Consider the following 27,105-nt stretch of genomic DNA (forward strand, 5'->3'; position numbering starts at 1 on the left):
ATAAACACACAATACTGTATGAAAACTCACAATATTGTAAAAAAGAAAAAAAGTTAATATTGGAAAAAAAAGCACAATACTGTGTTTTTGTACATGACCAAAGTGACAAAGAAATAAGCTTGGCCATGTCACATGTCACATCACATGTCATTGTCGTGGGCTCCTATTGGGTTCGCGCCGCAAAGGATCATGGTCTATGTAGTAACTTCAAAATGCTGAAGCTGGTGAAAAATGTTTTTTTGACAGAGATGTTGAACAATATTTGCTGGTATGACTGATTTATGGGAGTGATAACCTTTGCAGTGGCCAAAACATTCCTAATTAAAATTAAACTGCACTTTTAAACTAACCACCAGAGGGTGCTAGAACTGCAAAAATGGAATACAATCTCGCCTATTGAACAGATGTGCTATTGGCAATTACAAAATCATGATATTGCCGGGGCGGCACGGTAGTCGAGTGGTTAGCACGTCCGCTTCCCAGTTCTGAGGTCTCCGGTTCGAGTCCAGGCTCGGACCTTCCTGGGTGGAGTTTGCATGTTCTCCCCGTGCCCGCGTGGGTCTTCTCCGGGTACTCCGGTCTCCTCCCACATTCCAAAGACATGCATGGCAGGTTAATTGGGCGCTCCGAATTGTCCCTAGGTGTGCTTGTGAGTGTGGATGGTTGTTCGTCTCTGTGTGCCCTGCGATTGGCTGGCAACCAGTCCAGGGTGTCCCCCGCCTACTGCCCAGAGCCAGCTGAGATAGGCGCCAGCAGCCCCCGCGACCCTTGTGAGGAATAAGCGGTCAAGAAAATGGATGGATGGATGATATTGCCGTTATCAATACATCCCTCGTACACCCCTCACATTTCTGCAGAAATGTAATTATATCTTTTTATGGGACAACACTGAAGGAATGACACTTTGGCAGTGTAAATTTATTATGTAAATATCTCAAAATATAGCCGTTAACAGGCAACAAAAGTGAGTACACCCCTAAGTGAAAATGTGAGGGGTGTCTTGTACTCACTTTTGTGACATACTGTATATTGTCATAATCGGCGTAAATAGTATTGCATTGTATCGGTGTTGACTAGAATCTTATGGTGTCAAATACTCATTAAAAATATAAACATTTTTGATTTTGCTCCCATTTTTTATTAGATGAACTCAAAGATCTAAAATTTCTTCCACATACACAATATCACCACTTCTTGCAAATATTGTTCACAAACCAGTCTGAGTCTAGTGAGCACTTCTCCTTTGCCGAGATAATCCATCCCACCTCACAGTGATGCCATATCAAGATGCTGATTAGACACAATGATTAGTGCATAGGTGTGCCTTAGACTGCCTACTGGAAGGTGCAGTTTTGTTTTAACCAGTCTCTTTTGTGAGGCAAGAGACCCACTCCCCCAATAAAACAAAACTGCACCTTTGAGCTCATCCCATAAACAATGGGAGCAAAAACAAAAGTGTTGCGTTTATATTTTTGTTAAGTGTATTTTAATTGGAGTGAATCGTATCACATCATTATTGGACGTAATTGTATTGCATTGTACTTGGAGTAAATTAAACAGAATCTTATTGTATCGCAGCATAACAAGTGAATCGTATTGTATTTTAATGGCAATCACTTGTATCATACCGTATCATATTTTGAAGTGAATTGTATTGTATCTTCACTAAGTAGTTGAACCATGTCGTTTTGGAGTATTTGGAGTGAATCATACTGCATGTTACCAGGACTAGCTGTATATGTATTTTTTAGTGTTGTTCCGATACCGATACTGGTATCGGCAGAGGTGCCGATACTGCATTAAAACAGTGGTATCGGTATCGGTGACTACTCACAAGTAACATGCCGATACCATTTAAATCCAACACTAATATAGGACTTTGGATGCAGCATCTTGTGTCTTGCTGGTGCACGACATTCACTCATATGTGACATGTTCACTGCATGCCGATCTAAGATATCCTATTGGCCCTTGAATGCTCTGAACCAATGGCAGGACAGCTTTTTCATGTTGAGGAAAAAAAAAACATAGGTATCGGTATGGTATCGGTATCGGCCGATACTGCAAAGCTGGGTATCGATATCGGGGGCCAAAAAACGGTATCGGAACACTAGTATTTTTCAATGATTGCTTCAAGTATGGGCGGCACGGTGGTTGACTGGTTAGCACGTCCGCCTCTCAGTTCTGAGGACTTGGGTTCGAGTCCAGGCTCCGGCCTTCCTAGGTGGAGTTTGCATGTTCTCCCCGTGCCCGCGTGGGTCTTCTCCGGGTACTCCGGTCTCCTCCCACATTCCAAAGACATGCATGGCAGGTTAATTGGGCGCTCCAAATGTCCCTAGGTGTGATTATGAGTGTTGACGGTTGTTCGTCTCTGTGTGCCCTGCGATTGGCTGGCAACCAGTCCAGGGTGTCCCCCGCCTACTGCCCATAGTCATCTGGGATAGGCTCCAGCACCCCCGCGACCCTTGTGAGGTATAAGCGGTCAAGAAAATGGATGGATGTTTCGAGTATCGGAGCATAGAATAGCTGCCTGGAATCACAGAGCAATGAATATTTTTATTTTATGTCTATCTGCATTGCAAAAAAAAAAAAAAATGTAATCATCCTCGTTGGTTTTAGACCTTTCCAGCATTGGATTGAAGCGCTGATGCTTGTTCAGCATCGCTTCTCCGTACCTGGAGGCGCTGGCCTGATATGCAGCAGACGGTGCACCTTTGCCCTGGGGTGCACAGGCGTTAATTGTAGGTGCTCAACTATGACATGATCTCTGTGTGGAGGAGATGTGCAAGTTTCTTACTTCAAGTTTCCACACCACAGCTCAGTGAAATGGGCTGTTATTGATTGCCGGCGCTTTGATTCGGACTATAAAACGTCAAATGAATCGAATATTTAGGTACTTTGTTCACTTATCGTAAAATAAAAATTCCACACTTTATGATTTACAGCCAGCCTCTCTTGTTGTTGTTGCTCCATCTTTTGAAGTAAATGTTACAAAAAAAGCAAAATACGTGTCAAACGTTGATTCGGCCTTGAAGTTTAGAGGCCTACATTTCCATAAAAATGTAGTCATATTCGGACTAATCCAACCGATGGTTTTTAGAGCTTTCACTGCACTGGATCTAATTTCCAAATCAGGATTAAGTATTCATGCTGGATTTTTAAAATATAGATGAATTAAAATGGCTCTGCTGGGAGTGAAAAGTTACAGCCGTTCATCTCTACACGTTTGAGCTCTTTAGCTCTTCGAGTACGCGAAAGTCCAACTTCACGCTTGCTACTTTAATCACCAATAAAATGTACATTTAGCTTCATGTACGGCCCAAGATCAGTCAGCTAACTCGTCGCTCAGTTTGACTTCATAAATAATTGGAAGGCCAATTGAGGAAAGGTTGAAGGCTGCCGTATATATTTAGAAGGTGAGCACTGGAGCAGATGTGTCCCTGCACTCTTTTGTATGTCGCCTTTAGCCTTTTCAAGCAGCGGCGCCGCTTCCCGGCCTCGGCTACTACCATGCGTGTATTTGCACTCAGGATCCGCTCGCACAGATGCAGTGTAGTAATTAAGATGCTATTTAGTGGCATATTAGAAGGCTTTGTGCTCATTTATGTCTGATAACACGATTAAGTTACCCAATCCGGTTAGCCATGGACCATCATCTGTCAGACGTTCCCAGCGTATGTTCAACATTAGATATAGGAGGAAATATTTTTCATTCTTTTGGTATTTTGCTTAACATTTGTTTTGTGCCATTTATGTGTCATTGTAGGTCAAAATGCAGCCAACTCCTGGCCAGTCGAAGCGGCTCCTCTCATGACCACCAAAATGTTGTTACAGCACCCACTAGGGATGTAACAATATCCAAATGTCACGATACAATATTATCACGATACGAAGCTCACGATATGATAATTATCATGATATTGTGGGGAGTTTGGTGATATTTAAAAAAGGTCACAATATTGTAAAAGAAAAAAAAAAAGAGCTCATACATAATATCAATATTATGTCATTATTATTATTAGGGAAAGGTTGAGTACCGATACCAGGTATCGGTATCGGGCCGATACCAGCCTTTTTTCAAGTACTCGAGTTCTCGTGACGCAGACGAGTACAAGTGACCGATGGCAGAGGGGGAAGACGTTAAGTGAGTCCTCCTTGCCTGTAACTGGCGCTAGCTTGCAGCAGTTTTTCACCAAAACTTCACCGGTTTGGAAATACTTCAAATTGTGAATCTTAAACTAAAAGAGCATTATTGTGTTTTATTTTGAGTGTTAAGACTATTGAAGAGTGACTGTGCTGTTTTTTGTTGTTGTCAAAATTAAAGGAAATATATTTGTTTAAAAATATCTTTTAGTGATTTTTTTTATTTGTCAAAATGTACTACTGGTATCGGCAGTTGGTATCGGTATCGGTGAGTACTGAGGGTCTGCGTATCGGTATTGGTCTGACAAAAAGTGGTATCGAACATCCCTAATTATTATTATTATTATTATTGTTATTATTATTATTATTATGTTATTATTATTATTATTATTATTATTATTATATTATGTTGTTAATGCACGCACACATCGAGTTCCTCCACATACTGACTTGCTTCACAGGCATATTACGTTCCCCTTCATCTGACAATTAGCATAGATTTTAAACATAGAAGGGCCAAAACATGCCTAATGAAAATTTAATTGCACTAAAAAACTAGCCACCAGGGTGTGCTAGAACTGCACAAATGGAAATCAACCTGACAGATGTGTTGCATTTAAATATCATGAACATGACGACGACGATATTGTGGCAGTTTTAATATCACGATATTGCACTTCTCGTTACATTCCTACCACCCACGCCAGGCACTTTTTGGGAGTCTTAAATCCAGTCTTCGTTGACCAAATCGCGAGATGTGCCGGGGGCGTGGTAGCCGCGTTCGCTAACACCCAACGAGGCGCAATGCAGTATCAAACACAGTCGACTAGACTTGCCCCAGCATAAAAATAAATGACGATGCGCCTGTTTTAACGCAGCATGCACAGGGACTTGTCTGTGAAAATAGAGCCCTTCGAGTCTTCAGTGAATCTACACTCCACGCACCACATGGGTTTTCGAACATGGGAAGAAAACTGGAGAAAATGCACACAAGCACAGGGAGAACTGGAAAAGCTAAGACTGGAGCCTGGATTTGAACCTCTTCCCTCAAAACTGTGAGGCATGTGTGCTAACTACTTGGCCACAAATCGACGGATTTTTTTTCTACCGGTACCTGAAAAAAAATTGTATAAACAAGAGATTAAACTTGTAATGGTATAAGGTCTTATTTTATCTTATGAGAGAAATAATTAAACAATTATTTTTTATAAAAAGGCAAAAATAATATTTAGGGGGAGGAATTTCATTGAATTTTTTAGAAGAAACTTTTTTTTTTTTAGGTGAAACGTTTTGGGAGAAAAATATATTAAAAAAAAAAGGATGTCTTAAAAGGAGGAGTCACCCCCCCCAAAAAATTTTCTTGACAATAATATAATATTCTATGCAGCCCCATTAGTCTAAATACGGTATTTGGTTAATACTGTATTAGTGGAATATGAGTTAAGCAGCAAAATCCAGCAGTTTTTTAAAATTGTTTTTATCAATATCAGAAGCCAGATATCATTTTGCCAATTGCTGTCGACTGAAGATGACATCACAGTTGCTTGGGGTTCAGGCAACGACCAATCACAGCTCGCCTGTTTTCTGAAGCTGAGGTGTGATGGTTGCTACCTGAAACCTGAGCATCTGTGATGTCATTTTCACTTGACAGCAAGTGGCAAAATGGCCGCCCCCTGAAATGGATAAAACCGGATGGATTTTGCTGCATAACTCATTTTCCGTAAATGTAATATTAATTAGCATGTCATGTTTAGACTAGTGAGGTCACATATAATATATTATTGTCAAGAAATGTTTAAGGTTGACTTCCCCTTTAAAAATATTCAAATAAAGTCTTTGGAGAAAAAAAATAATTTCGTCAAACTTCCCACATGCGACAGTGAGAGGAGCTTCCTGTGGAAAGCTAGCACATGTTGATCAAATCACCTTTGGTGTGATATCAAACAAACTCAACAAAAGCAGCAGTTTCACGATCTGCTGTTGTGTAAGTAGCGCAAAATAACAGATTATGAAACTACAGCATTTTGTTGAATTGCGGCTATTACTCCTGTAATAGCTGTAATTTAATATAATCTCTGGCAAATATCATGAAACTATCATGGTGAGTTACTCACCACGATTCAACATGAAGTCTGCAACGTGATCGCTTTGCTTCCACTGCCCAGGCTTACAGCCGCTGACCAATCAGGATGAAGCAGGCGGGGCTTAAAGATGAACACAGGGACTGTACATAAAAAGGCCACACAGGAAGATGAATGAGGCCATTTGGAACCATGCAAAGTCGCTCTATAGTCGCGTCCTGGAATAAAACCAAGGGGAAAAAGCTTGCGTCTTATGGGAAAACTGCTGACTCGGAGTGTCCTCACCTTGTGTGTCGCGTGCGCGACAAGTTGATATCTTCTGGCGGAGGACATGCATCACAGTCAGGAAGGCCAAGAGCTCAGCCTATAAATGAGTGCACTAATTTACTGCTCTGCCCATCACTCATCGTGTTGGCGGGGCCTGGAGGGCGACGCGGGGGCTTCATGACACGCTTCTATTTTGACAAATGTTCTCGGAGGATTGAAAACGCGCTGAGACGCTTCTCCGTCTCCACTGAATGATCCGTCCCAGCGTCTGAGCTCGAGCCAGAGAAACATGGAAGCAATGGACACAAAGGGCGGAATGCAGTCTTAAAAGTAACACTAATTGGCGGAATTGTTTAGTTATTTACAATGCTTTGCGAAAGTATAAGGCCCCCTTGAGCTTTTTAACCTTTTGCCACATTTCTGACTTCAAACATAAAAATCTAAAATTGTATTTATTTACGCAGAATCAACACCAAGGGGGCCACAATCATGAAGTGGAATGAAATTTAAATGATACTTTAAACTTTTTTCCCCAATAATACCGAAATTCAGAAACCATCAGGATACTTCTCTATAGGGATGTAACCATATCCAAACGTCACGATACGATAAATATCAGGATGTGAACCTCACAATATGATAATTATCACTATATTGTGGGGAGGTTGACAATATAAAAAAAAATGCACAATACTGTATAAAAACAGAAGATATTGTAAAAAAAAAAAAAGAAAAAAAAAAGAGCTCTTAACCTCCTGACTACCAGCCATTCAAATTTGTCCTCTGTAGTGGACCTTTTTAAACCTGAATATTTCCCACCCAGTGCATGCGATAACTCCTTTTGTGCTCTATAGAGGACATTCAGAGCTTTCCAATGATACCAAATGTGTAGGGGTGGGGCTTCCCTCAGTGCACACACTTTTTTCGGGAACAGGAAAAGTAAGTGTATAACACTTTTTATTGAACAAATTTAGGCTTTCAATGTTGTTAGCATGTGTTCTATAAGACTCTTAAGAACACATTAAAGTATTGTTTGAATTATTTTAACTGTATTTCAGGCTAGCATTTAAGTTTTAAAAAATGTCCTTTGTAATAGACACATCATAGCTTAAAAATAAAACCTTTTTTTTTTTTTCAAAAAAACTTCTTTTGCAGTATTCCAGTTACTTCACAAAGATTGGGGAATATCAAAATAAACATGATTGGAGAATTTTTTTTTTTTTCCCCTGGTAGTCAGGAGGATATTGGAAAAAACAAAAAACAAAACAAAACCATTTTTGTTTTTGTACATAACAGTGAAGAAGAAATAGGCTTTTTATTGTAACATGCTCCTATTTGCTCAGCGGCGTAAAATATCATGTTCCAGTTCACAATGTTGTGTTTTTTGATGGAATCGTTGAACAAAATTTGCTGGTATGGCTGATTTTATTGGAGTGGTAACCACCGCAGTGGCCAAAATATGCCTAATTAAAATTAAACTGCACTAATAAACTAACCACCAGAGGGTGCTGTAACTTCACAAATGGAATACATCCTTGCCTTTTGAACAGATGTGTCGCTTTATATTGTGACATAATGACGACAATATTGTGGCAATTTGCCGTTAGTTCACTTCTGCTTGGGGCCCCAACAGACCCTAAAATCGCCTCTGCTTGGTCCACAAAAAAACAAAAAACAAAAAAACAAACTAAGTAAAAGTAACCCAATCTGCTCAAAATCATCAGCTAACCACCGAGTGGGTTACGAAAACAATTTTTTTAGTGTGTGTATTAATCAATTAATTGATTATTGGTTAAGAAGACCAAAATTCAGATGCATTAATCAACATTTTCTTGCTTTATTCCCAACTGAAAGAAAACAAATTGCATTTCGTGTCTCTCGGTATTCAGTATTTATATTTTCATTGGGATGAAAGCCCCGCAGTGCCTTCAAATGTCACCATTTGCTGTGTTTTCCCATCATTGTTCTTTTCTTTTGTCATTTGCATCAAATGTGCCACCTGCATCTCACCGAGCCAGAAAGCCATCAAAGTGCTTCCAGATAGAGAAAAAAAAAGACCATTCCCAGCTATATACATAAAGTGGATTATGTTACTACAGCTTAAATGACATTGAGTACAGCGCAGACCTCGGCCAAAGAAATCCCTTGAGCTTCATGCTTCATTATCGCTTATAGAAATTAGGACAACTGTTGACATTTGAATAATATTAGGGGGGAAAGGAACTATTTGGCTGCACATCCAATGCATCTGGATAATGTTTTTCACTTTTTCCGCATTGCGTTGTGTCACAGGCTCACAGCCTTATACCAGAATGGAATCGATTAATTCCCCCCCCCCCCCCCCCTTTTTTTTCAAAAATTCTACTTGCAATGCTCCATAATGATAACATGAAAAAAAATCCTATTTTTTTTATATTTCATGACAAAGTCCTAATTAGTGGATTGCTGCAAAGATGCTCGCCCTTCTGGAAGGTTCTCCTGGAGCTCTTGGGACCCTCAAAGCAGCGGAATATTTTCTGTGCCCTTCCCCAGCTCATCTCGGGGGTCTACAGACAATTTCTTTGACTTCATGCTTGGTTTGTGTTCTTTCTGGCATACACTGTCAACCTGTGGGACTTCATATAGACACGTGTGCCAAATCATGTCCAAAATACTTGAGCTTCATGGCAAATGCTGATTACTAATGTGCATGTGATCATTTTGAAGTGACTTACAAAATGTACCCCCGCCAATTTTTTTTTGTGTCTATATTGTTATTATGGAATGGTGTGAAGAATTGTAAACGTACAGTGCGTATTATTTCATCTAGTGATAAATAAGTTAGGGGGGCGTGGCTCAGTGGAATTCAGAGGGTTGTGGGTTCGATTTCATGCCATTGTGACCGTGTCAAAGTATCATTGGGCAAGATACTGAACCCCCAGTTGCTCCTGATGCTGCTGATGTCATCAGTTGGTGAATGGGTAGTTGAATGTAAAGCGCTTTGAGGGCCTTGTAAGGTGGAAAAGCACTATATATATGAATTACCATTTAATAATTCATTTATTTTAAAAAACTATTACTTTCAATAATATGCAAAAAAATATGTTCTATCACATTAACGTACATTTCTAATATCATCATAGTTCTACACAGTAAATTATGTAGAGTAAATTTGACTCTATTTAGAGAGCGACCAAATAGACTCAGTTTTAGTGTAGTCTAAGATTTACATTTTAGAGTAAAATTTAAAAATAAATAAATAAATAAATAGAAAACTAAAAAAAATAAGTCACTCAAGGGTTGAGGAACAAACTCACAACCTTTTTAGTTTTTCTAATTCTTCATTTTACTCTCTTCCAAGTGTAAATATTACTCTAAAACAAAGTCCATTTGGTCCCACTCTAAATAGAGTCAAATTTACTCCACAGAATTTACTGTGTAGTAATTGCTAATTATATTACATAGGTCGTGCCGTGCCTTACAAAACGCTAATATGATTCACTGTCATCTTATCTGCTACGGAAAACCGAAGGAGAAGAACGTCACAAACGTAGTTGCTAACATCTCCCGCTAGCTGCTCCAGCTAGTTCTTGCTAGCCACCCTTGCTTGCCATCGCGTTGCGTCTGCTCGTGGACTGTTCGCAGGCTTGCTCACTCCAAATTATTGTTGTCAACAGTATCAAAAAGTATTGATACTTTACACGTCGTGTCCGAATACAATACTAATTTGTCATGGTATCAATATGACGGTGTGCGTTCCCGCAGCGTCCTCCGCGCACGCTCTACAAGCAGCGCAGCCTATTCGACAGACAGCTTGCGGCAGCCAGGAGAGCTTGCACTGCGACCTTGCGTGCTCAGCTACGTTTTACAGCTGTTAAGTACGGCCAGTGCAGCGGCAGGTGGGCCAAACCAGACAGTCTTGTTGGACAATCAAAAAGCAAGAAGCCTTGTATTGCTATTAGCCATTAGCTGGCTACTGTGGTTAGCTTTAAAAGCAACCCCGACTGTCATGACAACTTTGCTCTTTATTATTTATTTGGTTGTTACTAACATAACTCATATTTCAAAAAATAATTTTCATTTTAATACATTTTGGAGAAACATTATTTGGGCGTACGCCGCTATTATTATTTACGTCGCAACGCATTCCGTGCGTAGAGATGTAGAATGGCGGTGGTTCTCTGCCGAGCAATGTGAAACGCCTATCAAGAAAGCAAAGTAAACCTCGTCGTGTTCCAAAAGAACGTGCGATCAAGAGAGTCACGGTCCCCCGCACGGTGCTCTCGTCATTCAACAGACGCATTCAAAAGTTTTGATCGTCGAATGGAAGCTTACCTTGCTTTCTTGATAGCCGTTAGTAACAACCAAATAAATAATATAGAGCAAACTTGTCATGACAGCCGGGGTTCCTTTTCAGCTCAGTGAATGATGTTTTGTTATTAGCCATTAGCCAGCTACCACGGTTAGCTTATGCTCAGAGAATGTTGTTTTATTAGCAATTAGCCGCGGGCTCACAGTTAGCTTTATACTCAGTGGATGTGTACCTGTATCGCTGCTTCGAGTTGTGCCTCAGAGCATGTATTTAGTACATAAGGGCTCATTTACAACCCAAGAAGGGCAAGACTCACAAAGGAGCACATGCTTGGCTTTATGGCAAGAAAAAAAAATCAGGAGTCATCAAACCAGTGAGTGCACTTTCACAAAGTGCACTTTCTAAATCCTTGTATGCCTTAAAAGATATATTTGCACATTTCAGTTGTAGTTGTTTTACAACAAAGTGTAGCTGAGACCAACTACAGCATTTGATGTTTTTTTTTGTTTTTTTTAACTTATTTGTTTCGTTTGCTACCTCAAAATATTAATATTAAATTATTGTTTACTTATAGTTAACCACCTCAAATATTTTCTTATTGATGTTTCCTATGTGTGGTTTTACCTCAGACAACCAAAAATGTTGCCATTGTGGCAATTTTCCTATGAAGTATTTTTCCATTTGTCCATCCATCGATTTTCCGAACCACTTATCCTTTGCACTATGTGAAAAAGCTTGTTTGTTTTTTTTACCTTCATCGATTCCACAAAATAGTGTTCTCCCTAAACATTTACCGGTAGTCACAAGCTCCATTTTTAATGGTTTCTGAGAAACAAATGGTGACTTAGTGTATCCCTATGTTTAACTTACCTCAAACTCCCTCACGTTACAGTACAAATATAAACTCAACGGCTGTATCCCAGGCTAATTCGGTTATATTTTCCCTCTTGATTTTTGTAGTTCTCAAAAAGTGGGTATGTGTGTCACCTTTTCATCATAACGGAATAAGTAGATAGCTGCCGTATAACAGAAACGCTTTCTCTGGGAGCACACACAGTTTGTTCTAGGAAGTAGAATGCACTGGAAGTGACGCCAGCATCCATTTTCCAGTAAAACTAGATTTTGAGGAGCGCGCACGTTGCAGACAGCTGCCTCGTCTCCCACGCGCGGCGGCCATTCATCATCAAGTCTCGGAGATGGAGATGTCCCGTGTATCATCTCTGCCTCATTCAGCCAATCTCCTCTCCATTGTGTCAGAGGCAACACGGCTCTGGCAAAGTTGGTGGCGCTGCAAATATCTGATGGAGTGCTTATAAAAAAAGAAAAAGAAAAAAGCACTTGCGCTGACTCAACTTAAAGGGTAACAAAAGGTCTATTTAACCTTTGCATTCGCAAACATGAGAGACATTTTTCAGACAGCACATTTATTTTTATATGAGCTTCCTCGCACATCCATCACACAAGCTGCTGCTGCTGCAACACACTTAAAACACTAAAACACATCACTGGCTTTCCCCATCACTGTTGCCCTTCTGCTCTGTATACATGAGAGTACACCAGAGTGGCAACTCAGTTACTGATTGAGCTGCCAGGTATGGCCACACTAATTCAATAATTAATACTTTGATCAATAAACCATTATGAACTACACCGTATGTGAATTTAGGGTTGTTGTTGTTTTTTTGTTTTTTTTTCATCAAATGGAGCCAGTGCAATACAATTATCGAGCAGCTGAGTCCATGTTACGGCCGTACGATTCAAGAGTTCAGTTATGGCAGGATTACAATAATACTTTTTAACCCTTTATTGGGCAATGGCAAAAGATAAGCACATAATCTCCCCTAGCCAATCAGCTTGAATGGGGTTAGGGTTAGTATTTAAGAGTGTTTAAGTTAGGACTGGCATCGGAGTTATGCATAGGGCTAGGATTAGGGTAAAAGGTTTAGAGGATAAGGCGAGGATTTGGATTTGTTTAGGGCTAGTTTTTTTTTTTTTTTTTCAAAACTAACAAAATTATCATCTCACAAATAAATTCATAACCCGGCAATAGCCAGATTGAAAGTTGTGATTCACTCAAGGGAGTTCTCCATAATATCAATCTGGTAATGCTCCAATGTGATCTTCAAAGGAAAGGCGGGACATTCAGTACAATAATTCAAGCTGATTGGGCAATGCGACACTTGTGCACGTCTACCAAATTGTTTTGACCAATCACGGTGTCGGTGTAAGATGTGATCGGGCTGCCGTATCATACAGGATTGGCAGGAAATTATCCAGTTGACGTCAAACATTGGAAAGAAAATATTAAATATGTAATTTAAATAGTAAAATGTACAGACTTAAATTGTAAAAATGTAAATAAACCTAAGAATATAAACACAAAATATATTGAATAAATAATAAAATAAATTGACTAAAAGATAAATACACAAAATAATTGTCTCAGATATGACAAATATTGTCAGTTTGAATTGTTAATGTGTTCCTATTATTAAGACTGTTTTTTGTGATTGTGATTGATTTATGAACAGCTAAAAAATAAACCAAACCGAAGCTAACTTCGTTAGCACTGCTGTACTGACGTCACCGGCAAGCGCGAAGGTGCTTCAATCTATTTTTTTTTCCACTCGTTTTTACAATTTTAGTCCATAAATTTTGTTCTTTTGAACAATTGTAAAAGGACAATTTCTGACAATCCTGTAGCGTGATGTCATCTGCAGGCGACCCGATCACATCTTACACTGACACCAGCAACGGATGAAAATGTCATCTTCCTTGTTGTCATAGGTTGGAAAAAACCCCACAAATATCTTTACCAGTTAAAAATGCACAAATCGCCACTCTCACGATGCGTAATTCTGCAAGAACAGAATTAATTGCAGCGTCCATTCATCCATGTTAGGTTTATTTCTTTCCCACAGCTTTGGCGCGTCTTATTATCGTCACAGCCGCATATCCCGCCCCCGAACACAATACCGCTTTCTGATTGGCCCGTACAAAAAAAGGGTTTGGATCGGTGAAAATCAGCGGGCTCGGTGTAAGATGCATTCTCGGGATAACTTGTTTAAAATTGTACAATTAAAAAAAAAAAAAATCTAGCTAGCTATCTAGCATCTATCTCTGTCTGTCTAATCCATCTATCTAACTAGCTAGCTATCATCTAGCTAGCTAGCTATCATCTATAGCTATATAAAAAAAAAAAAAAAAAAAAAAAAAAAAAAAAAAAAAAAAAAAAAAAAAAAAAAAAAAAAAGAAGATGCATTCTCGGGGGTTTGTGAACTCACAAATCCCACGAGAATGCCGGCAGCAATTCTAAACCCAGCGAAAGACAGTTGGGAGTAAAAGACTAGCATGGTGGCTAGCGTGAAACTACGACGCAACTGGTTTGATAATTCTTGATGGCGTCTCATTCTTCACAATGAGAAAACTTAAAACATTGTGATAAGTTACTCGGGGGAACGTTGTGGCTTGCTTTGACTCGGCCGATAGTGAAAGTAGATATGGAGCTTTACCTCCAACCAACCAACTCCAACTTTTGCCGATACTGGCTAAGAACGGCTGGGTCTTGTGTGTCGCAGTAACTATGATAACTATGGACGTTTTTTGGTATTTTTTGTCATGTTTAGACAAATCGTTCACTGAAAACGTTGCTCCCTCCTTGTACTTTCTATGGGTTTGCCCCCCAAGAGGGTGACGTCAGCTGGAAGGGTGTATTTGATTTGCTCTCCTTTCTCTTCAAATAGGGTGTCTGCCATTGCTTCTAAACATTCCTCGACCATTCCGGAGTCAGTAAAATGATTGTTGTGTTGCGCTCAAAATCCACGCCACGCGCAGTGAGCGCTCGTAAGCAGATACACTCGTAGTACTCGATGCCGGTAAAATTACAGCATACGCCTCAGTCCATTCAGTTTTCAGTGTATACTTTTCGGACTTTTGACAACGCCATACTTCATCACGTTCGTTGTGAGACTGTGTGTATTCCGAAAAAAAAAAGTTTGCGAGCTTACCCGACACCGGCTCTGTCAAAGAAAGGACCCCGGCTCAAGCAGAGCGGCCCTCGCGCGCGCCTATTCAAAAATTGTCCAACGGTAAAACTGAACATATTCCTTATATTATTTATTATATATTATTTTGACTAAAATCAGTCAAATGATTTTGTTGCCGCATTGCCGAGTCATAGTTCAGCTTTGATAAAGTGAAAAGTGATGCTTTTTCCAGCACACGGGCAAAGATGTAACCTCCGTGTAAGAAGCTTTTGAGTTTGACTTCAACACGCGATTAATATTTGAGTGCCTCCCTGGGCTGTTTCGTGAAGGTCATTGCTTTACATTTCAGCTTTTATTCTCCTCAGATCTGCAAATCGCTCACTCCTGGTCCAGATGAGTTTTGAGACATGCACGTTTGCAAATTCTGTTAAGACTTCTCTTGCTGTATAATAATAAGAGGTGGATGATTTATGCATGGAATGTAGCTTGGAACCAACCAGTATATTTGTGTTTATTAATTTTTTTCACGCTGTAGAGCACTTCTGATGGCGGCAACATTGCGTCTCATCAGAAAGGTGGCCTGCAGCCAGCAACGTATCCTAACAAGTGGCGCGTGCTGTTCTTACAAAATGCAAGAATATGAGCTAATTGCATTTTGACAGAGCCAGACATTCTTCTCCAGAATGAAGCTTGTTCGAAAATCTCCCGTTCACGCGTGTAATAGACGCCGCCAATTGCATCTGGTTCCACGTCCCTTCCCCCCTGAAGTGTTTAATCAGCAACATTCACTCTGGTTTCCTCGCAGGAGAATTGACTCTTCTTCCGATTCTGCTTCTTTATCGCAGCTCCGCGCCTGCGAGTGGCCCCGGGATGACGCCCTGAGGTACTCCCTCCCTCAGCCCTTGATTGCCGCGTCCGTCGGGGGATGCGGACGACGGTGCCAACTGGCAGCGGCGTCACTCTGATCTGGGATCAGCTGGGAGTTGGATGGCCTGATCTCCACATCAAAAAGAGTTGGGGGCCTTTCTTAGTCAAGTGAGTGTCCCTCCACCGGGTCCCACGGGGGCCCGCTCTTTATGTTCCACGTCTGGTTTGTCGAGTCAAGTGGCAGTCGTGTCTGATTAAAAGGGAGAGGGCGGCTTTGTGCAAATGAGGCGCGACTCAGATATGGCGCGTTCTTTCTCGCTCCAGTGCAAAAGAACCACTCTTCTATATATGGAGAGAAATGGATTGAAACATTTATTAGGACGCCTTATCCTCACCTTTTGCTATCATAAATTATTCCACGCTGCTTCACGCTTTCTGCTTTTTTCTCCAGAGCTTCTCAGCTACTCATTCTGGGGAGTAAAGTTTCCAAAGAAGGATAAAATATAGACGCATTAGTGCGGGCTTTTTACCCTTCGGGTTTTCATTCATGCCCTGCGATTGGCTGGCAACCAGTTCAGGGTGTCCCCCGCCTACTGCCCAATGCCAGCTGAGATAGGCTCCAGCACCCCCTGCGACCCTTGTGAGGAATAAGCGGTCAAAACAATGGATGGATTGATGGTTTTCATTCATAAATGTGCGTGTGAATGGACAAATGATTGCGCGACAAACAAACAAATATAATCATGTGGCTGTAATGCAAATTCACCATAGCAGGCTGCTACACTTTATGAAATAATCTCTTGATGAACCAGCATGCGGCTCATTGGCCAAGCTCATTTATCGACGCCGTATGGTGAGCAACTGCAAACGATTAGATCTTCTGATCAGGGGGCGGCTTACATTTAGGATGAAGTAACTGGAACAGCAGCACAAAAATTGAAGACCTCCGTCTGTACAGCTGTTCTATGCGATTTATTCTTTTTTTTTTATGCACAAAGAATCTTTATATAGTTACTGTCATACATATTATTTCAACTTGTATCAATACTAGCTTGACTATACAGTTTGGCTCATCTTCTCCAGGAAGTATGGCAGCTGGAAAGGGTTAATAATTAAAAAAACAAAACAAAACAAAACATTCGGGCTTTCAAGACTGCTACTGATTTGTTTATTCATACTAGTCAGTTATTACTTAGACATAATTTTTAATAAAAAAAAACGTGTCATAAGTTACTTATTTACATTTATACATTCAACTCTGAGTGCTCTGAGTCTTATATAAAGGTGCTTTTCAAGGGTGCTGCCTTTCATCCATTTAAAGGCAATTTTTCTCTTCTCTCTTTTTCTTTTTTAACTGGTACATCTCAATGAATGAGAATATAGAAAGGTTAACTGAGTTCAGTAGTTCAATTCAAAAAGTCAAACTCATACATTGCATACATATTCATTTAACACATGAAAATACTTTTTAGACGGCTAATTTGCACCCAATTTCTTTTTGAAAAATCATTTAGAGTTTTGAATGTAATATTATTATTTCTTTCTCTATAATTTCTTCTTCTCATTGCATGCTGCTATGGTTAAATTAAATCTGAAATATGTCACTCCATGTGTATTGAACCTCTGTAATACGTATTTCATTAAATTGAGCAACTAAAACTAAGGGGCATGTTTACAAAACTAACTCAAACTAACTATAATTATAGCAAACATGTCCTTCGTTTTAGTCTTTGGTAATTAATTGAATGCATGAGCCTTTGGGGATGATTTTAACTGTGATTTTTAGTAGATTTATTTTGATATAAACCGGAATAATGACGTTTGAAAGTATGTCGCACAGAAGTGACGTCATCTAGCAGCAGCCAATAGAAAAGCACATTCGGATGACGTTGCTCCCATGGTGTTTTTTAAATATTGCGCACACGTAATACACATAAAAAAATAAAATAAATAAAATAATAAAAAAACTAATACTAATACTGAAACTAACTAAACTAAAACTAAGCATTTTTTTTTTAAAGAACTAAACTAATAAAAACTACGTAATAGAACCACCCTGAAACCTAATAAAAACTAACTAAAATGAAGAATTCCAAAACTATAATAACGCTACCTCCATATTACAAATAAATTGGTTTATATACTGTAGCATTTTTCTAAATATGTAAAAGCACAAATAAATTATTTCTACATTTTTTAGGACTAAACACAATTTCTCCTCATAGCATTATGTGGCCCTTGCGTTCTTCTGATTTTCTGGATGTGGCCCTCAAATGAAAAAGTTTGGACACCCCTGGTCTAGGTATTACCTGGTAAACATCTAATTCTAAGCAATATATATAAAAATAAAATAAAATAATAATTTCTTGTTAAAGCCCCTTTATAATACCCTCCCCCGCTCTTCTTCAATTTGGACTTTTTTTTAATCTTTTTTTTTTTTTAGTATTGTTATTGTTAAATATTGTTTCTTTTGCATAATTTTTCATTATACATTATTTATTTACATCCTTCGATATACAGTACTGTAGCTCTTGGGCTCCATGCAAGCGTTTTTTAAGATCCTTTGCTTCTCGGCTCCTCGAATAAGACATCTCCTGAGATTTTACGTAGCATTTCAATGAACGTCTAGCCCCCTTTTGTGAGCGCTGTTGCTGGTAACAAAGCTAGTTTAAATTGGCTGTGGGCTTTTGCTGCAGCCGCTCTATAACTCTGTTGTGTTTCTCTCCTCTGCAGCATCCCTCACTGCGCGGTAGCACATGGATTTCAAGACCTCAAATGAAGAGGTTGGTAGCATTTAATCAATCTCTGGGAATGGAGAGCATTTATTTCTTTTTCCCTTTCTGCTTTTACAAGTGGCTAATGCAGGGAAGTGTATATATCTTATTCCCGCAAATAGTGGCCGGGGGCTTTTACTTATTCAACCGGGGCGTAGGCGACTATTAGGGGGGCAGGTCTTTATTTTGGGAATAAATGTTAAACAATGTTAGTGGTATATTGCAATTTATGTCAAGTGAAAGTGGTGTTTGAAACCAAATGAAAAGGGCTATTACAGAGGAATAGAGAAGAACAAATTGGGCGTAACAAATAAATTGCACAGTTCCCTAACACATAGAAATGGGTGCAGACAACACTGAGAAGTGACCACATCAGTCGACTGGATGTTGAGAATGTAAGATCAGTTTTAATACTGCACGGGGAACTCATTTACAAAGTCACACTTTATTGTTGTTACGTATCTCAGGTGCTAATGTTTTGGTTAGCAACGGGGTTCAAATGAGCTCAGTAGTTAATTCTTTATAGTGTTTATTTTTTTATTTTATTTTTTAACAATTTCCAGGAGTCAATTGACAGGTAATGACAAAGAACAATTGCATACTTTACACATCTTATTTCTTGTCTCACTAAAAATAGCTTGTTTTTAGAGGTGATCCTGCCTCATATAAAGGACTGTAAATCGCCTGAAATACACTGTGGTCGCCAATGGCAAGTAGGGCTGAGAATCTTTGACCGTCTCACGATTCGATTCGGTTACGATTTTTGGGTCTACGATTCGATTCAGAATCAATTTTCGATTCTCGATTCATCCGATTTTCGATTCAAAATGATTTGATTGACGAATGATTTCTGCTTCAATTTACAGATATGCACAACATTGTCATGATCTACTCCAGTCTGCTTTGCAAGACAAAATGACAAACAGAGACATTAAAGTCTCTCTTTTTTTTTTGTTTTGTTTTTTTTAAACATTGATTAATTTTGTATTGTAAGTGCCTTTTTCCACAAAAACAACATGTGGGCTACACCTGCCTTTTCCCCTTCTTCTTCCTTTCTAATTTAAATAAAATCGATTTTTGGATATTAATATCGATTCGATTCGATTCATAAATGAGAATCTCGATTCTTTTATGAATCGATTTTTTGGCACACCCCTAATGGCAAGTATGATTTTTGTTGATTTTTATTACCATGGCAACCAAGGGATGCTTGAGTCACTAATTAGTTTCCGGGCCAGTATTATAAGGGGCCCCTATTTTTGTGGAACGCTCCAATGGCATGCAGAGTTGAATATCATCAGCATAACAGTGAAAGCTGATGCCATATTCAAGTATGACATCTCCGAGTGGCAGCATATACATTCTGAGTAGTAAAGGGCCAAGTACAGATTCCTGCGGGACGCCACAGGTAACATTATAATACTCAGTGGTCACATTAGCATGAATTACATGGTGTGCTCTTCCTGAAGCCTTTAATACCAAGTGGATCTAATAATAGTACATTATGGTCGGTGGTAACAAAGGCAGGACAAAGGTCTATTAAGTAATAATATTAATATTGATGAGGTGTCGGAGTCCAAAGGTAAAAAATCCTTAAGCACTTTTTTGTCGAGGGATGTATCATTAGAATGTTTTCTCCTAAAGATAGTTCAAATAGATTGCTAGAAGCCATGTGATTATTAATCTGTTGCAACACGATTTTTCAAGACTTTCAAAAAACTAATGCGAGCTCAGACTATGCGATTTTTTTGTTTTTCACGACAGTGTGTGATTGACATTTCGCACCCTCTCACTATTGGTCAATGCCGTGGAACCAAACGGACGACGACGACGTCACATTGCGCGACAAGACAAGACGAGCAAAAATTATGACATGCTAGATTTTCGTCGTGATGGTCGTGAACCGTCCCGGACAACAGGCGACCAATCGTTGAACGGGTCACACTACACGGGCGACGCTACCTCAATACAACCCAAAATCGTTTACGACATGCCCCGTTTGTCCGCGACACGTCGGTCGGGCCAAAATCAGGCTATTGTCTTGCAGTCTGACCAAGGCCGCTCCTAATGTGGGCTAAAGCGTGCTTAGCACATGACATGTAGCTTAGCCTAGCAGAGTACAAGTCACCCGGATGTTTACGTCCATGTCGACTCGCCGGCGGCTGGATCTGCCAGTTCTATCTGGTTTTTGTTTGGAAACAAATCTTTTGTGTGTCCTCCATAGCTGTACAGCTTTTGAAGAAGTGCTTCTTTGCTGTAAGGCGTAATTCCACCTTTGATGTCCGCCGCGGGACATTATAATTCCTCTTGAGTCTCTGATGCCACTGGTAGCCATGTCATTGAATGTGTATTATACGCATGCAATACGTCACGATGATCACAACATGACTATTCAAAATGCCACATACAGTACTTAACGCAAAAATATTCATAAAAAGTGCTATAAAATCATAATTGCTCAACATAAATTGGCAATTTTTTAAGGGAAGAGTTGAAATTAACCATTTCACAGAATAGCTGGTTAGTTTTTCATAAGCCTTGTGTTCCTTTAACAAGCAGAGGGTTGAGCAAGCATGCTGTTTGTTTTGAATACTTCCTCAAGGTGTCATATTGTGTAACCATACAAACTAATAGTCCCACTAAGCGAATGGTTTAACCGGGGCAGAGAGTCTTTACGGTTACAACCGATTCATTCTTTAGAACGAATCTTTTCAGTGAACGTGAGTGAACGGGTCACTTCTTGAAGGGATTCGTTCTCTTCTCAGTTCGTTTGAGAGCAGCCACGCTCATGCCGTCAGTCTTCGCGAACGACCAATCAGAAGCTAGCGTCAGACGTGGGCGGGATTTTACGACACATGCAGCCTCTCTATTGGTTTTCAGGAACGAGTCACTGAGGAAGCTTCCCATTCGCGAAGACGTGAACGGATCAGTGAGTGAATGAGTCAGTGGGTGAACGTGTTGCCATTTCCGGTTCAGGAACGATTCGGTGAGCAAATCTTTTGAGCGGTTCTTTTAAATGAACTGATTCTAGTGTTTCAGTTCATCTAAAAGAACTGTAATGCCCATCACTAGTCTTTAATCTCTTCTCCTAAGTTTGATTTTTTTAGTTGAAAAATGCTTAGCTCTAGGGTTAATTAATTTAAAGTTACTTTAACACCACTAATTATTTTAACACGCGATTAATAACCGTCCCTTAGGCCTACTTGGAAAGCCCGTACTGGGGGAATTCCAGTCGCAACGCAGCAGACACGTCGTCCACGTCAAATTTATCAGAGGTAAGCATCGTCATTGGCTGGCATTATCGAGCATTCGCAGAAAGCGGTGAAGCACACGCCAGGTGGGCACTCCCATTAGTCAACAATTCCAGAATTGCAGAATTTCACAAATTACTTCATTTTAAAGATTAGGTAGCTGATAATATGAAAAGAAAATGCACTGAGCTGTCACCATCTTACAAATTCAATTATGCCATCTAGTGGCAGAAAAATGACCTAAACACAAATCAATACCACACTTGTTTTTTTTTTTTTACAGTACAATTCATCTTTTTAATTTTAACTCAATTGTGTGAATTATGAAATTATTGTATGACTAAAAGATGCAGCTATATTTCTATTAGTTTACCCATTTTTCCCCACTTTTATGTTGAGTATGAAAACATTTATTGTATATTTGAACATATATAAAAATTTCAATTAATCACGAGTTAACTATAGAAGTCCTGCGATTAATTACGATTAAAAATTTTAATCGCCTGACACCCCTAAAAAAATCTGCTAAAAATCTGATTAAAAAAAAAAATCAATTCGTTTTTTTTACGGTTGTCAAAATTAGTGTGTTATTTTTTAGATTCCACTATTTTTTTTTTTTTTTTTACGTGCGATTAATGACTGCCCCTTATTTGGAAAGCCTGTACTGGGGGAATTCCATTTGAACATTTTTTTGAGTATGAAAGCTTAGAAAAAATGTTATTGTACATTTTATTCTACATTTAGAACAGATATAAAATTTGCGATTAATCACGAGTTAACTATTGAAGTCATGCGATTAATCATGAAAAAATTAATCGCCTGACACCCCAAATTTTTATTTATTTTTTAATAGAGCCAATATGAACGAATAAAATCAGTAAATGATGTGTCTTGGTTTGATAAAGTTTGGGAAAACACTGTATGCCTGATTACAGACGATGATGTGGTTAAAGACGGTATAGCATTAGCAAGGCATGCAACAAAAAAACGAGATGAGGCCAATTAGGAACAATGCGAGCTCCGGCAAAGGTCACCGGCGCTAATCCGCGTGCGGCGTTCTCTGACCTCGTCTGCGTTGAGCGATGCCCTCTTTTTGTCTGCCTAATGACACACACGCGCACGCACACACACATTCGTCCGAAATAGGCGAAGGAAAGCACGCTCTCTCTTCCTCTGATTCCATCCGTCACCCCGCAGCTGCAGGCGGGGGAGCGGAGGCCTCGTTCCTCCGCGTCGCTCATTAGCAGTGAAAGATAACTGACCTGCGGTGGAGCTAACATATTGCATGCATGCGGCGCGGCCTTGTTAACCGATGACGGGCGACAAGCGCGCTGACACGGGCGGCTCCTTTTCTCTTAGCGGTCCTGTCAGGTGAAGGTGCCTTCTTTATTTAGACCCTTTCAAGTCAAGGGCAGACAGGCATCGTAATTAGCCGGGGATGGGGAAGCGGCGGCGGAATGCAGATGTATGCAAATGAGCGCGTTTAAATGCGTGATTGGAAACCCAGTCCTGCTGCTTGTGTTAACGCAAGGAAGTGACAACAGAGCCTGCTCCATTTCATTGGTTGTTTATGTGTGTTAAGGCCATGAAAAGTTTCTCTCTTTAGGATTGTGTTTATGTGCATCAACAAGCAAAGCCAAGGCAATAACGCACAACGGCAAAGCCGTTCCAATGTTCATTTCGCCACCAGCGGCCTCGCCGACATTTCATTTCATGGCCACTTAATTTAGCCCTGATGAACGATGTTATCTCTCTCAATGTTCGCAGGCAAAGACTGGGATTTATTTGATGCAAGAAGGTAATGAGGAGCCGTTTAATATCCGACTGCACTTGGCTAAAGATATTCTGACCATTCAGGAGCAAGATGTCATCTGCGTGTCGGGAGAACCTTTCTATTCAAGCGTAAGTAACCGCTGACATCGCTCGCACATACACGCTCAACTACTGCAAACAAACAACAGCTGAAGGCTCCGACTGCCTGTGTTGCTGATAGAAAAGTGTCAAATAATAGTTGGTTAAACAATGGGGTTCAATTTATCAGAACGCTGAAAAGACTGCAAGTCAGAATGTGTCAGTTAGCATTAGCATAAGCCTAACCTATAAAACCCAAATACGTCTAATAAACAGAGATGGGTGTGTCGGTAAATTTTGTCAGTCCGTCAGTACTGATCACTGATCTGAATATATGACTGGAGAGCCGAAAGCCCAAGCCCATAAACACCCGTGCAAGCCATTGAAATGACGGGGTGGCCATCTTGCTCCTCCCATCTCGCGAGCAGACTACTGTATAAACTAGTGTTTTTCCGATACTACATTAAAACAGTGGTATCGGTATCGGTGAGTACTCACAAGTAACATGCCGATACCATAAATTCCAACACTAAAATAGGACTTTGGAAGCAGCATCTTGTGTCTTGCTCGTGCATGACATTCACTGATAAGTAACATGTTCACTGCATGCCGATCTAAGATATCCTATTGGCCCTTGAATGCTCTGAACCAATGGCAGGACAGCTTTTTCATGTTGAGGGAAAAAAACAAACAAACTTAAGTATCGGTATGGTATCGGTATCGGCCGATACTGCAAAACTAGTTATCGGAATCAGTATTGGGGGCCAAAAAACTGTATCGGAACAACACTAGTATAAACCACAGGTCTCAAACTCCAGTCCTCGAGGGCCGCAGTCCTGCATGATTTAGAGGTTTCGGTCCTCCAACACAACTGAATCATATAATGAGGATCATTATCAGGTTCCTGCAGAGCTTGCTGATAAATCAGGTGTTTTTGAGGAGAGAAACCTCTAAAACATGCAGGACTGCGGCCCTCGAGGACTGGAGTTTGAGACCTGTGGTATAAACTATACGGCATACGTACAAATTAGACATATACAACTCGTAGGCATTTAGTATAAGGCCGTGTTAGGTTCTGAGGTTGGATCCCAAAAGCGCAGACACAAATAAGATTTAACTCTTTATTCGCATAACATCGAGAGGCGTAGAACAAACTTAACGAGACGAGAAAGAATGCATCGAGAATCACGAGACTCCAAGCCCCCTTGGGCTGTGGAGATGCATAGAAGAACAGTGGTAACAGAAGCAATAATCCGACAAACACACAAACTTCTCAGACAGCTACTATAGACAGTGAATCGATTTGATTGGTTGTGACTAAGTAAAGGTTTAAAGATTGACATCACAAAGCTTCCGACATCACATAGCTGTCACATAACTTAAAACCAATTGAAACTAGATGCTGTTACATCAATTCCAAACAGACACTTGACCTGACGGTCATGAACCCAAACTTAACAGGTCATGAACTCAAACTTAACCCTGGCGTGACCCAGACATATTTTAAGCCAAGCGTTTCTCATTTTTGCTTTTCTATTTTTGCAGTAAATTTTCATTTCGGTGCATCCCTACTATGAACTGTCCATACTGTGAATATCAGCATGAATAGTGTAGACTATATAAACCCTACATAAAAGACTTCAGCTCACCAGTGACTCTGATGAGGACAAGCTCTATAGAAAGTAGATGGATGGGATGAATGGTTGCCCCCGGCAACAGTGTTCAGAGAATCATCACTATCAAGAAGCCTTTTCATTACAAATGATCCAGGAGACATGTGGGGCCAGTTTTCGATAAAACTGCCAAAATGGCTTCAGTCACGTTCTGCCCTATTCATAAAAAAGTAGAGAGGCACTCTCACTAAATTGAACTTTAGGGTTTGGGTGCCATGCATGATAACGGTTTGCATTCTCAGACTTTATGCGAGTTTTGCTCTATATTTCCCAAAGATTCCGGTCAAAATTGGAGTTGGACGCCCCTCAGTTGGCATACCACTTTTATCAGTGTGACGCTTTGCGAGATGGGATTTGTAGATTTGAAAGCGGCTGGAGGGAGCTGGCTTGTAAAGTTAAGATTCAGTGTGCCATCAGACAACTGCTCATCGAGTGCCAATAAAGTTTACAACTGAAAAAGAGATACAGCAACAGAAGAATATCCACTGAAGTCACCACACATATCGCAGCTATTTTGTTACATGACAGCACAAAATTGGGAAAATATGACTGTATTTGCATTGTTTCGGGGACTTTTTAATTATTATTTTCTTAAAAAACAGTTTTGTGTCATTCTCTGTTTTGTGATAGACACTAGGGATGTAACGATAAGGGCAATATCGTGATATTAAAACTGCCACAATATCGTCGTCGTCATGTTCACAATATTTAAAAGGAACACATCTGTTCAAAGTCAGGTTGATTTTCATTTGTGCAGTTCTAGCACCCTCTAGTGGCTAGTTTATTAATGGAATTTAATTTTTATTCGGGATGTTTTGGCCTTCTATGTTTAAAATCTATGCTAATTGTCAGATGAAGGGGAAACTAATTTGCTTGTGAAGCGATAAATGTGTGCTTGCATTAGCAAATAAGTGCCTCAATATTGTTATTAGAGATTTTAGGTGATTTATATGCATTGCTGTTATGTGCAAAAGCACAATATTGTGCTTTTTTTTTTTTTTTTTTTTTTTTAGTATGGGCTTTATTTTTCAGTATTGCGATCTGTTTTAAATATCGCCAACCCCCCCACAATATTGTGATAATTATCGTATCATGACCTCCATATCGTGATAATATCGTATCGTGATGTTTGGATATCGTTACATCCCTAATAGACACAAATAAGTTCACATAGGTGTCACAATGGGGACTGATTTAAACTTTGCAGCTCCTCATTTAAACATGGGCGATTGCTGCATAGCGGTGGTAGAACAAAATATGAAAAGATTGATAGGAGACTAGAAAACACAAACAACAACAGCTTGGAGAAATTCAATCGTACAGGTTTGCTCCGACTATAATTGGGCAGCCACTCATTTCAAACAATTAAGCTATCTTTCATTTTACCACTACTTCCCAGAAATTGTCCGTGTGTGCATTCTGTGGCAACTACACAATCTCATTTGGCCAATCTGTCCTTGTGCGTATGTTTTCGTGTCCTGTCGGCCTTTTCATTGTTGGTGTCACAGTGGCAGTAAAACGAAAAAATGAAAAGACCAATAAAACATTAAAGGAAAGGACTGAGATGTTCAAAGAACAGCCGTGATGAAATGTGGAAATGTCATTGAAGCGCGGTTAATTGAACATGTGTTCCAGGAAAGGACTGTAACAATCCGGAGACAGACCATCGGAGGGTTTGGTCTCAGCATTAAGGTAATTTCGATGCTCGGGGACTTGACGTCTTTTCTGAATGAATTCACAATGAGTCTTAATTGACACTGCATGGTTTAAGTGACATAATTTCTATTTTTTTTGCACAATTGGCAGAGTCATTTGGGGGAAAACATGCATTGAATCAGTTATATTCAGATTGGAATTAGGCCTCTATCAAATAGCTGATATGTATCAGATATCTGTCAAAGCAAGTGCTTAACACTACACT

The 27,105-nt window shown here is 39.8% G+C and overlaps 1 protein-coding gene across 7 annotated transcripts in view; it reads left to right on the forward strand.

Annotated features, from left to right (window-relative positions):
* The window catches only part of sntg1 (syntrophin, gamma 1), a 59,436-nt gene that overhangs the window by 10,905 nt on the left and 21,426 nt on the right, over positions 1 to 27,105 (forward strand). Inside the window, exons 2-7 of one of the 7 annotated variants that reach the window (XM_077519391.1) lie at positions 15,614 to 15,803; positions 18,369 to 18,418; positions 21,290 to 21,395; positions 21,607 to 21,684; positions 23,428 to 23,562; positions 26,820 to 26,876. In XM_077519391.1, the coding sequence (XP_077375517.1) occupies positions 23,449 to 23,562; positions 26,820 to 26,876 (171 nt within the window). In that variant the 5' untranslated portion in view covers positions 15,614 to 15,803; positions 18,369 to 18,418; positions 21,290 to 21,395; positions 21,607 to 21,684; positions 23,428 to 23,448. The other 6 variants (XM_077519375.1, XM_077519348.1, XM_077519356.1 and 3 more) reach the window with 6 other exon arrangements.

Source organism: Festucalex cinctus, chromosome 1 (assembly GCF_051991245.1).
Source record: "Festucalex cinctus isolate MCC-2025b chromosome 1, RoL_Fcin_1.0, whole genome shotgun sequence".
Lineage (NCBI taxonomy): Eukaryota > Metazoa > Chordata > Actinopteri > Syngnathiformes > Syngnathidae > Festucalex > Festucalex cinctus.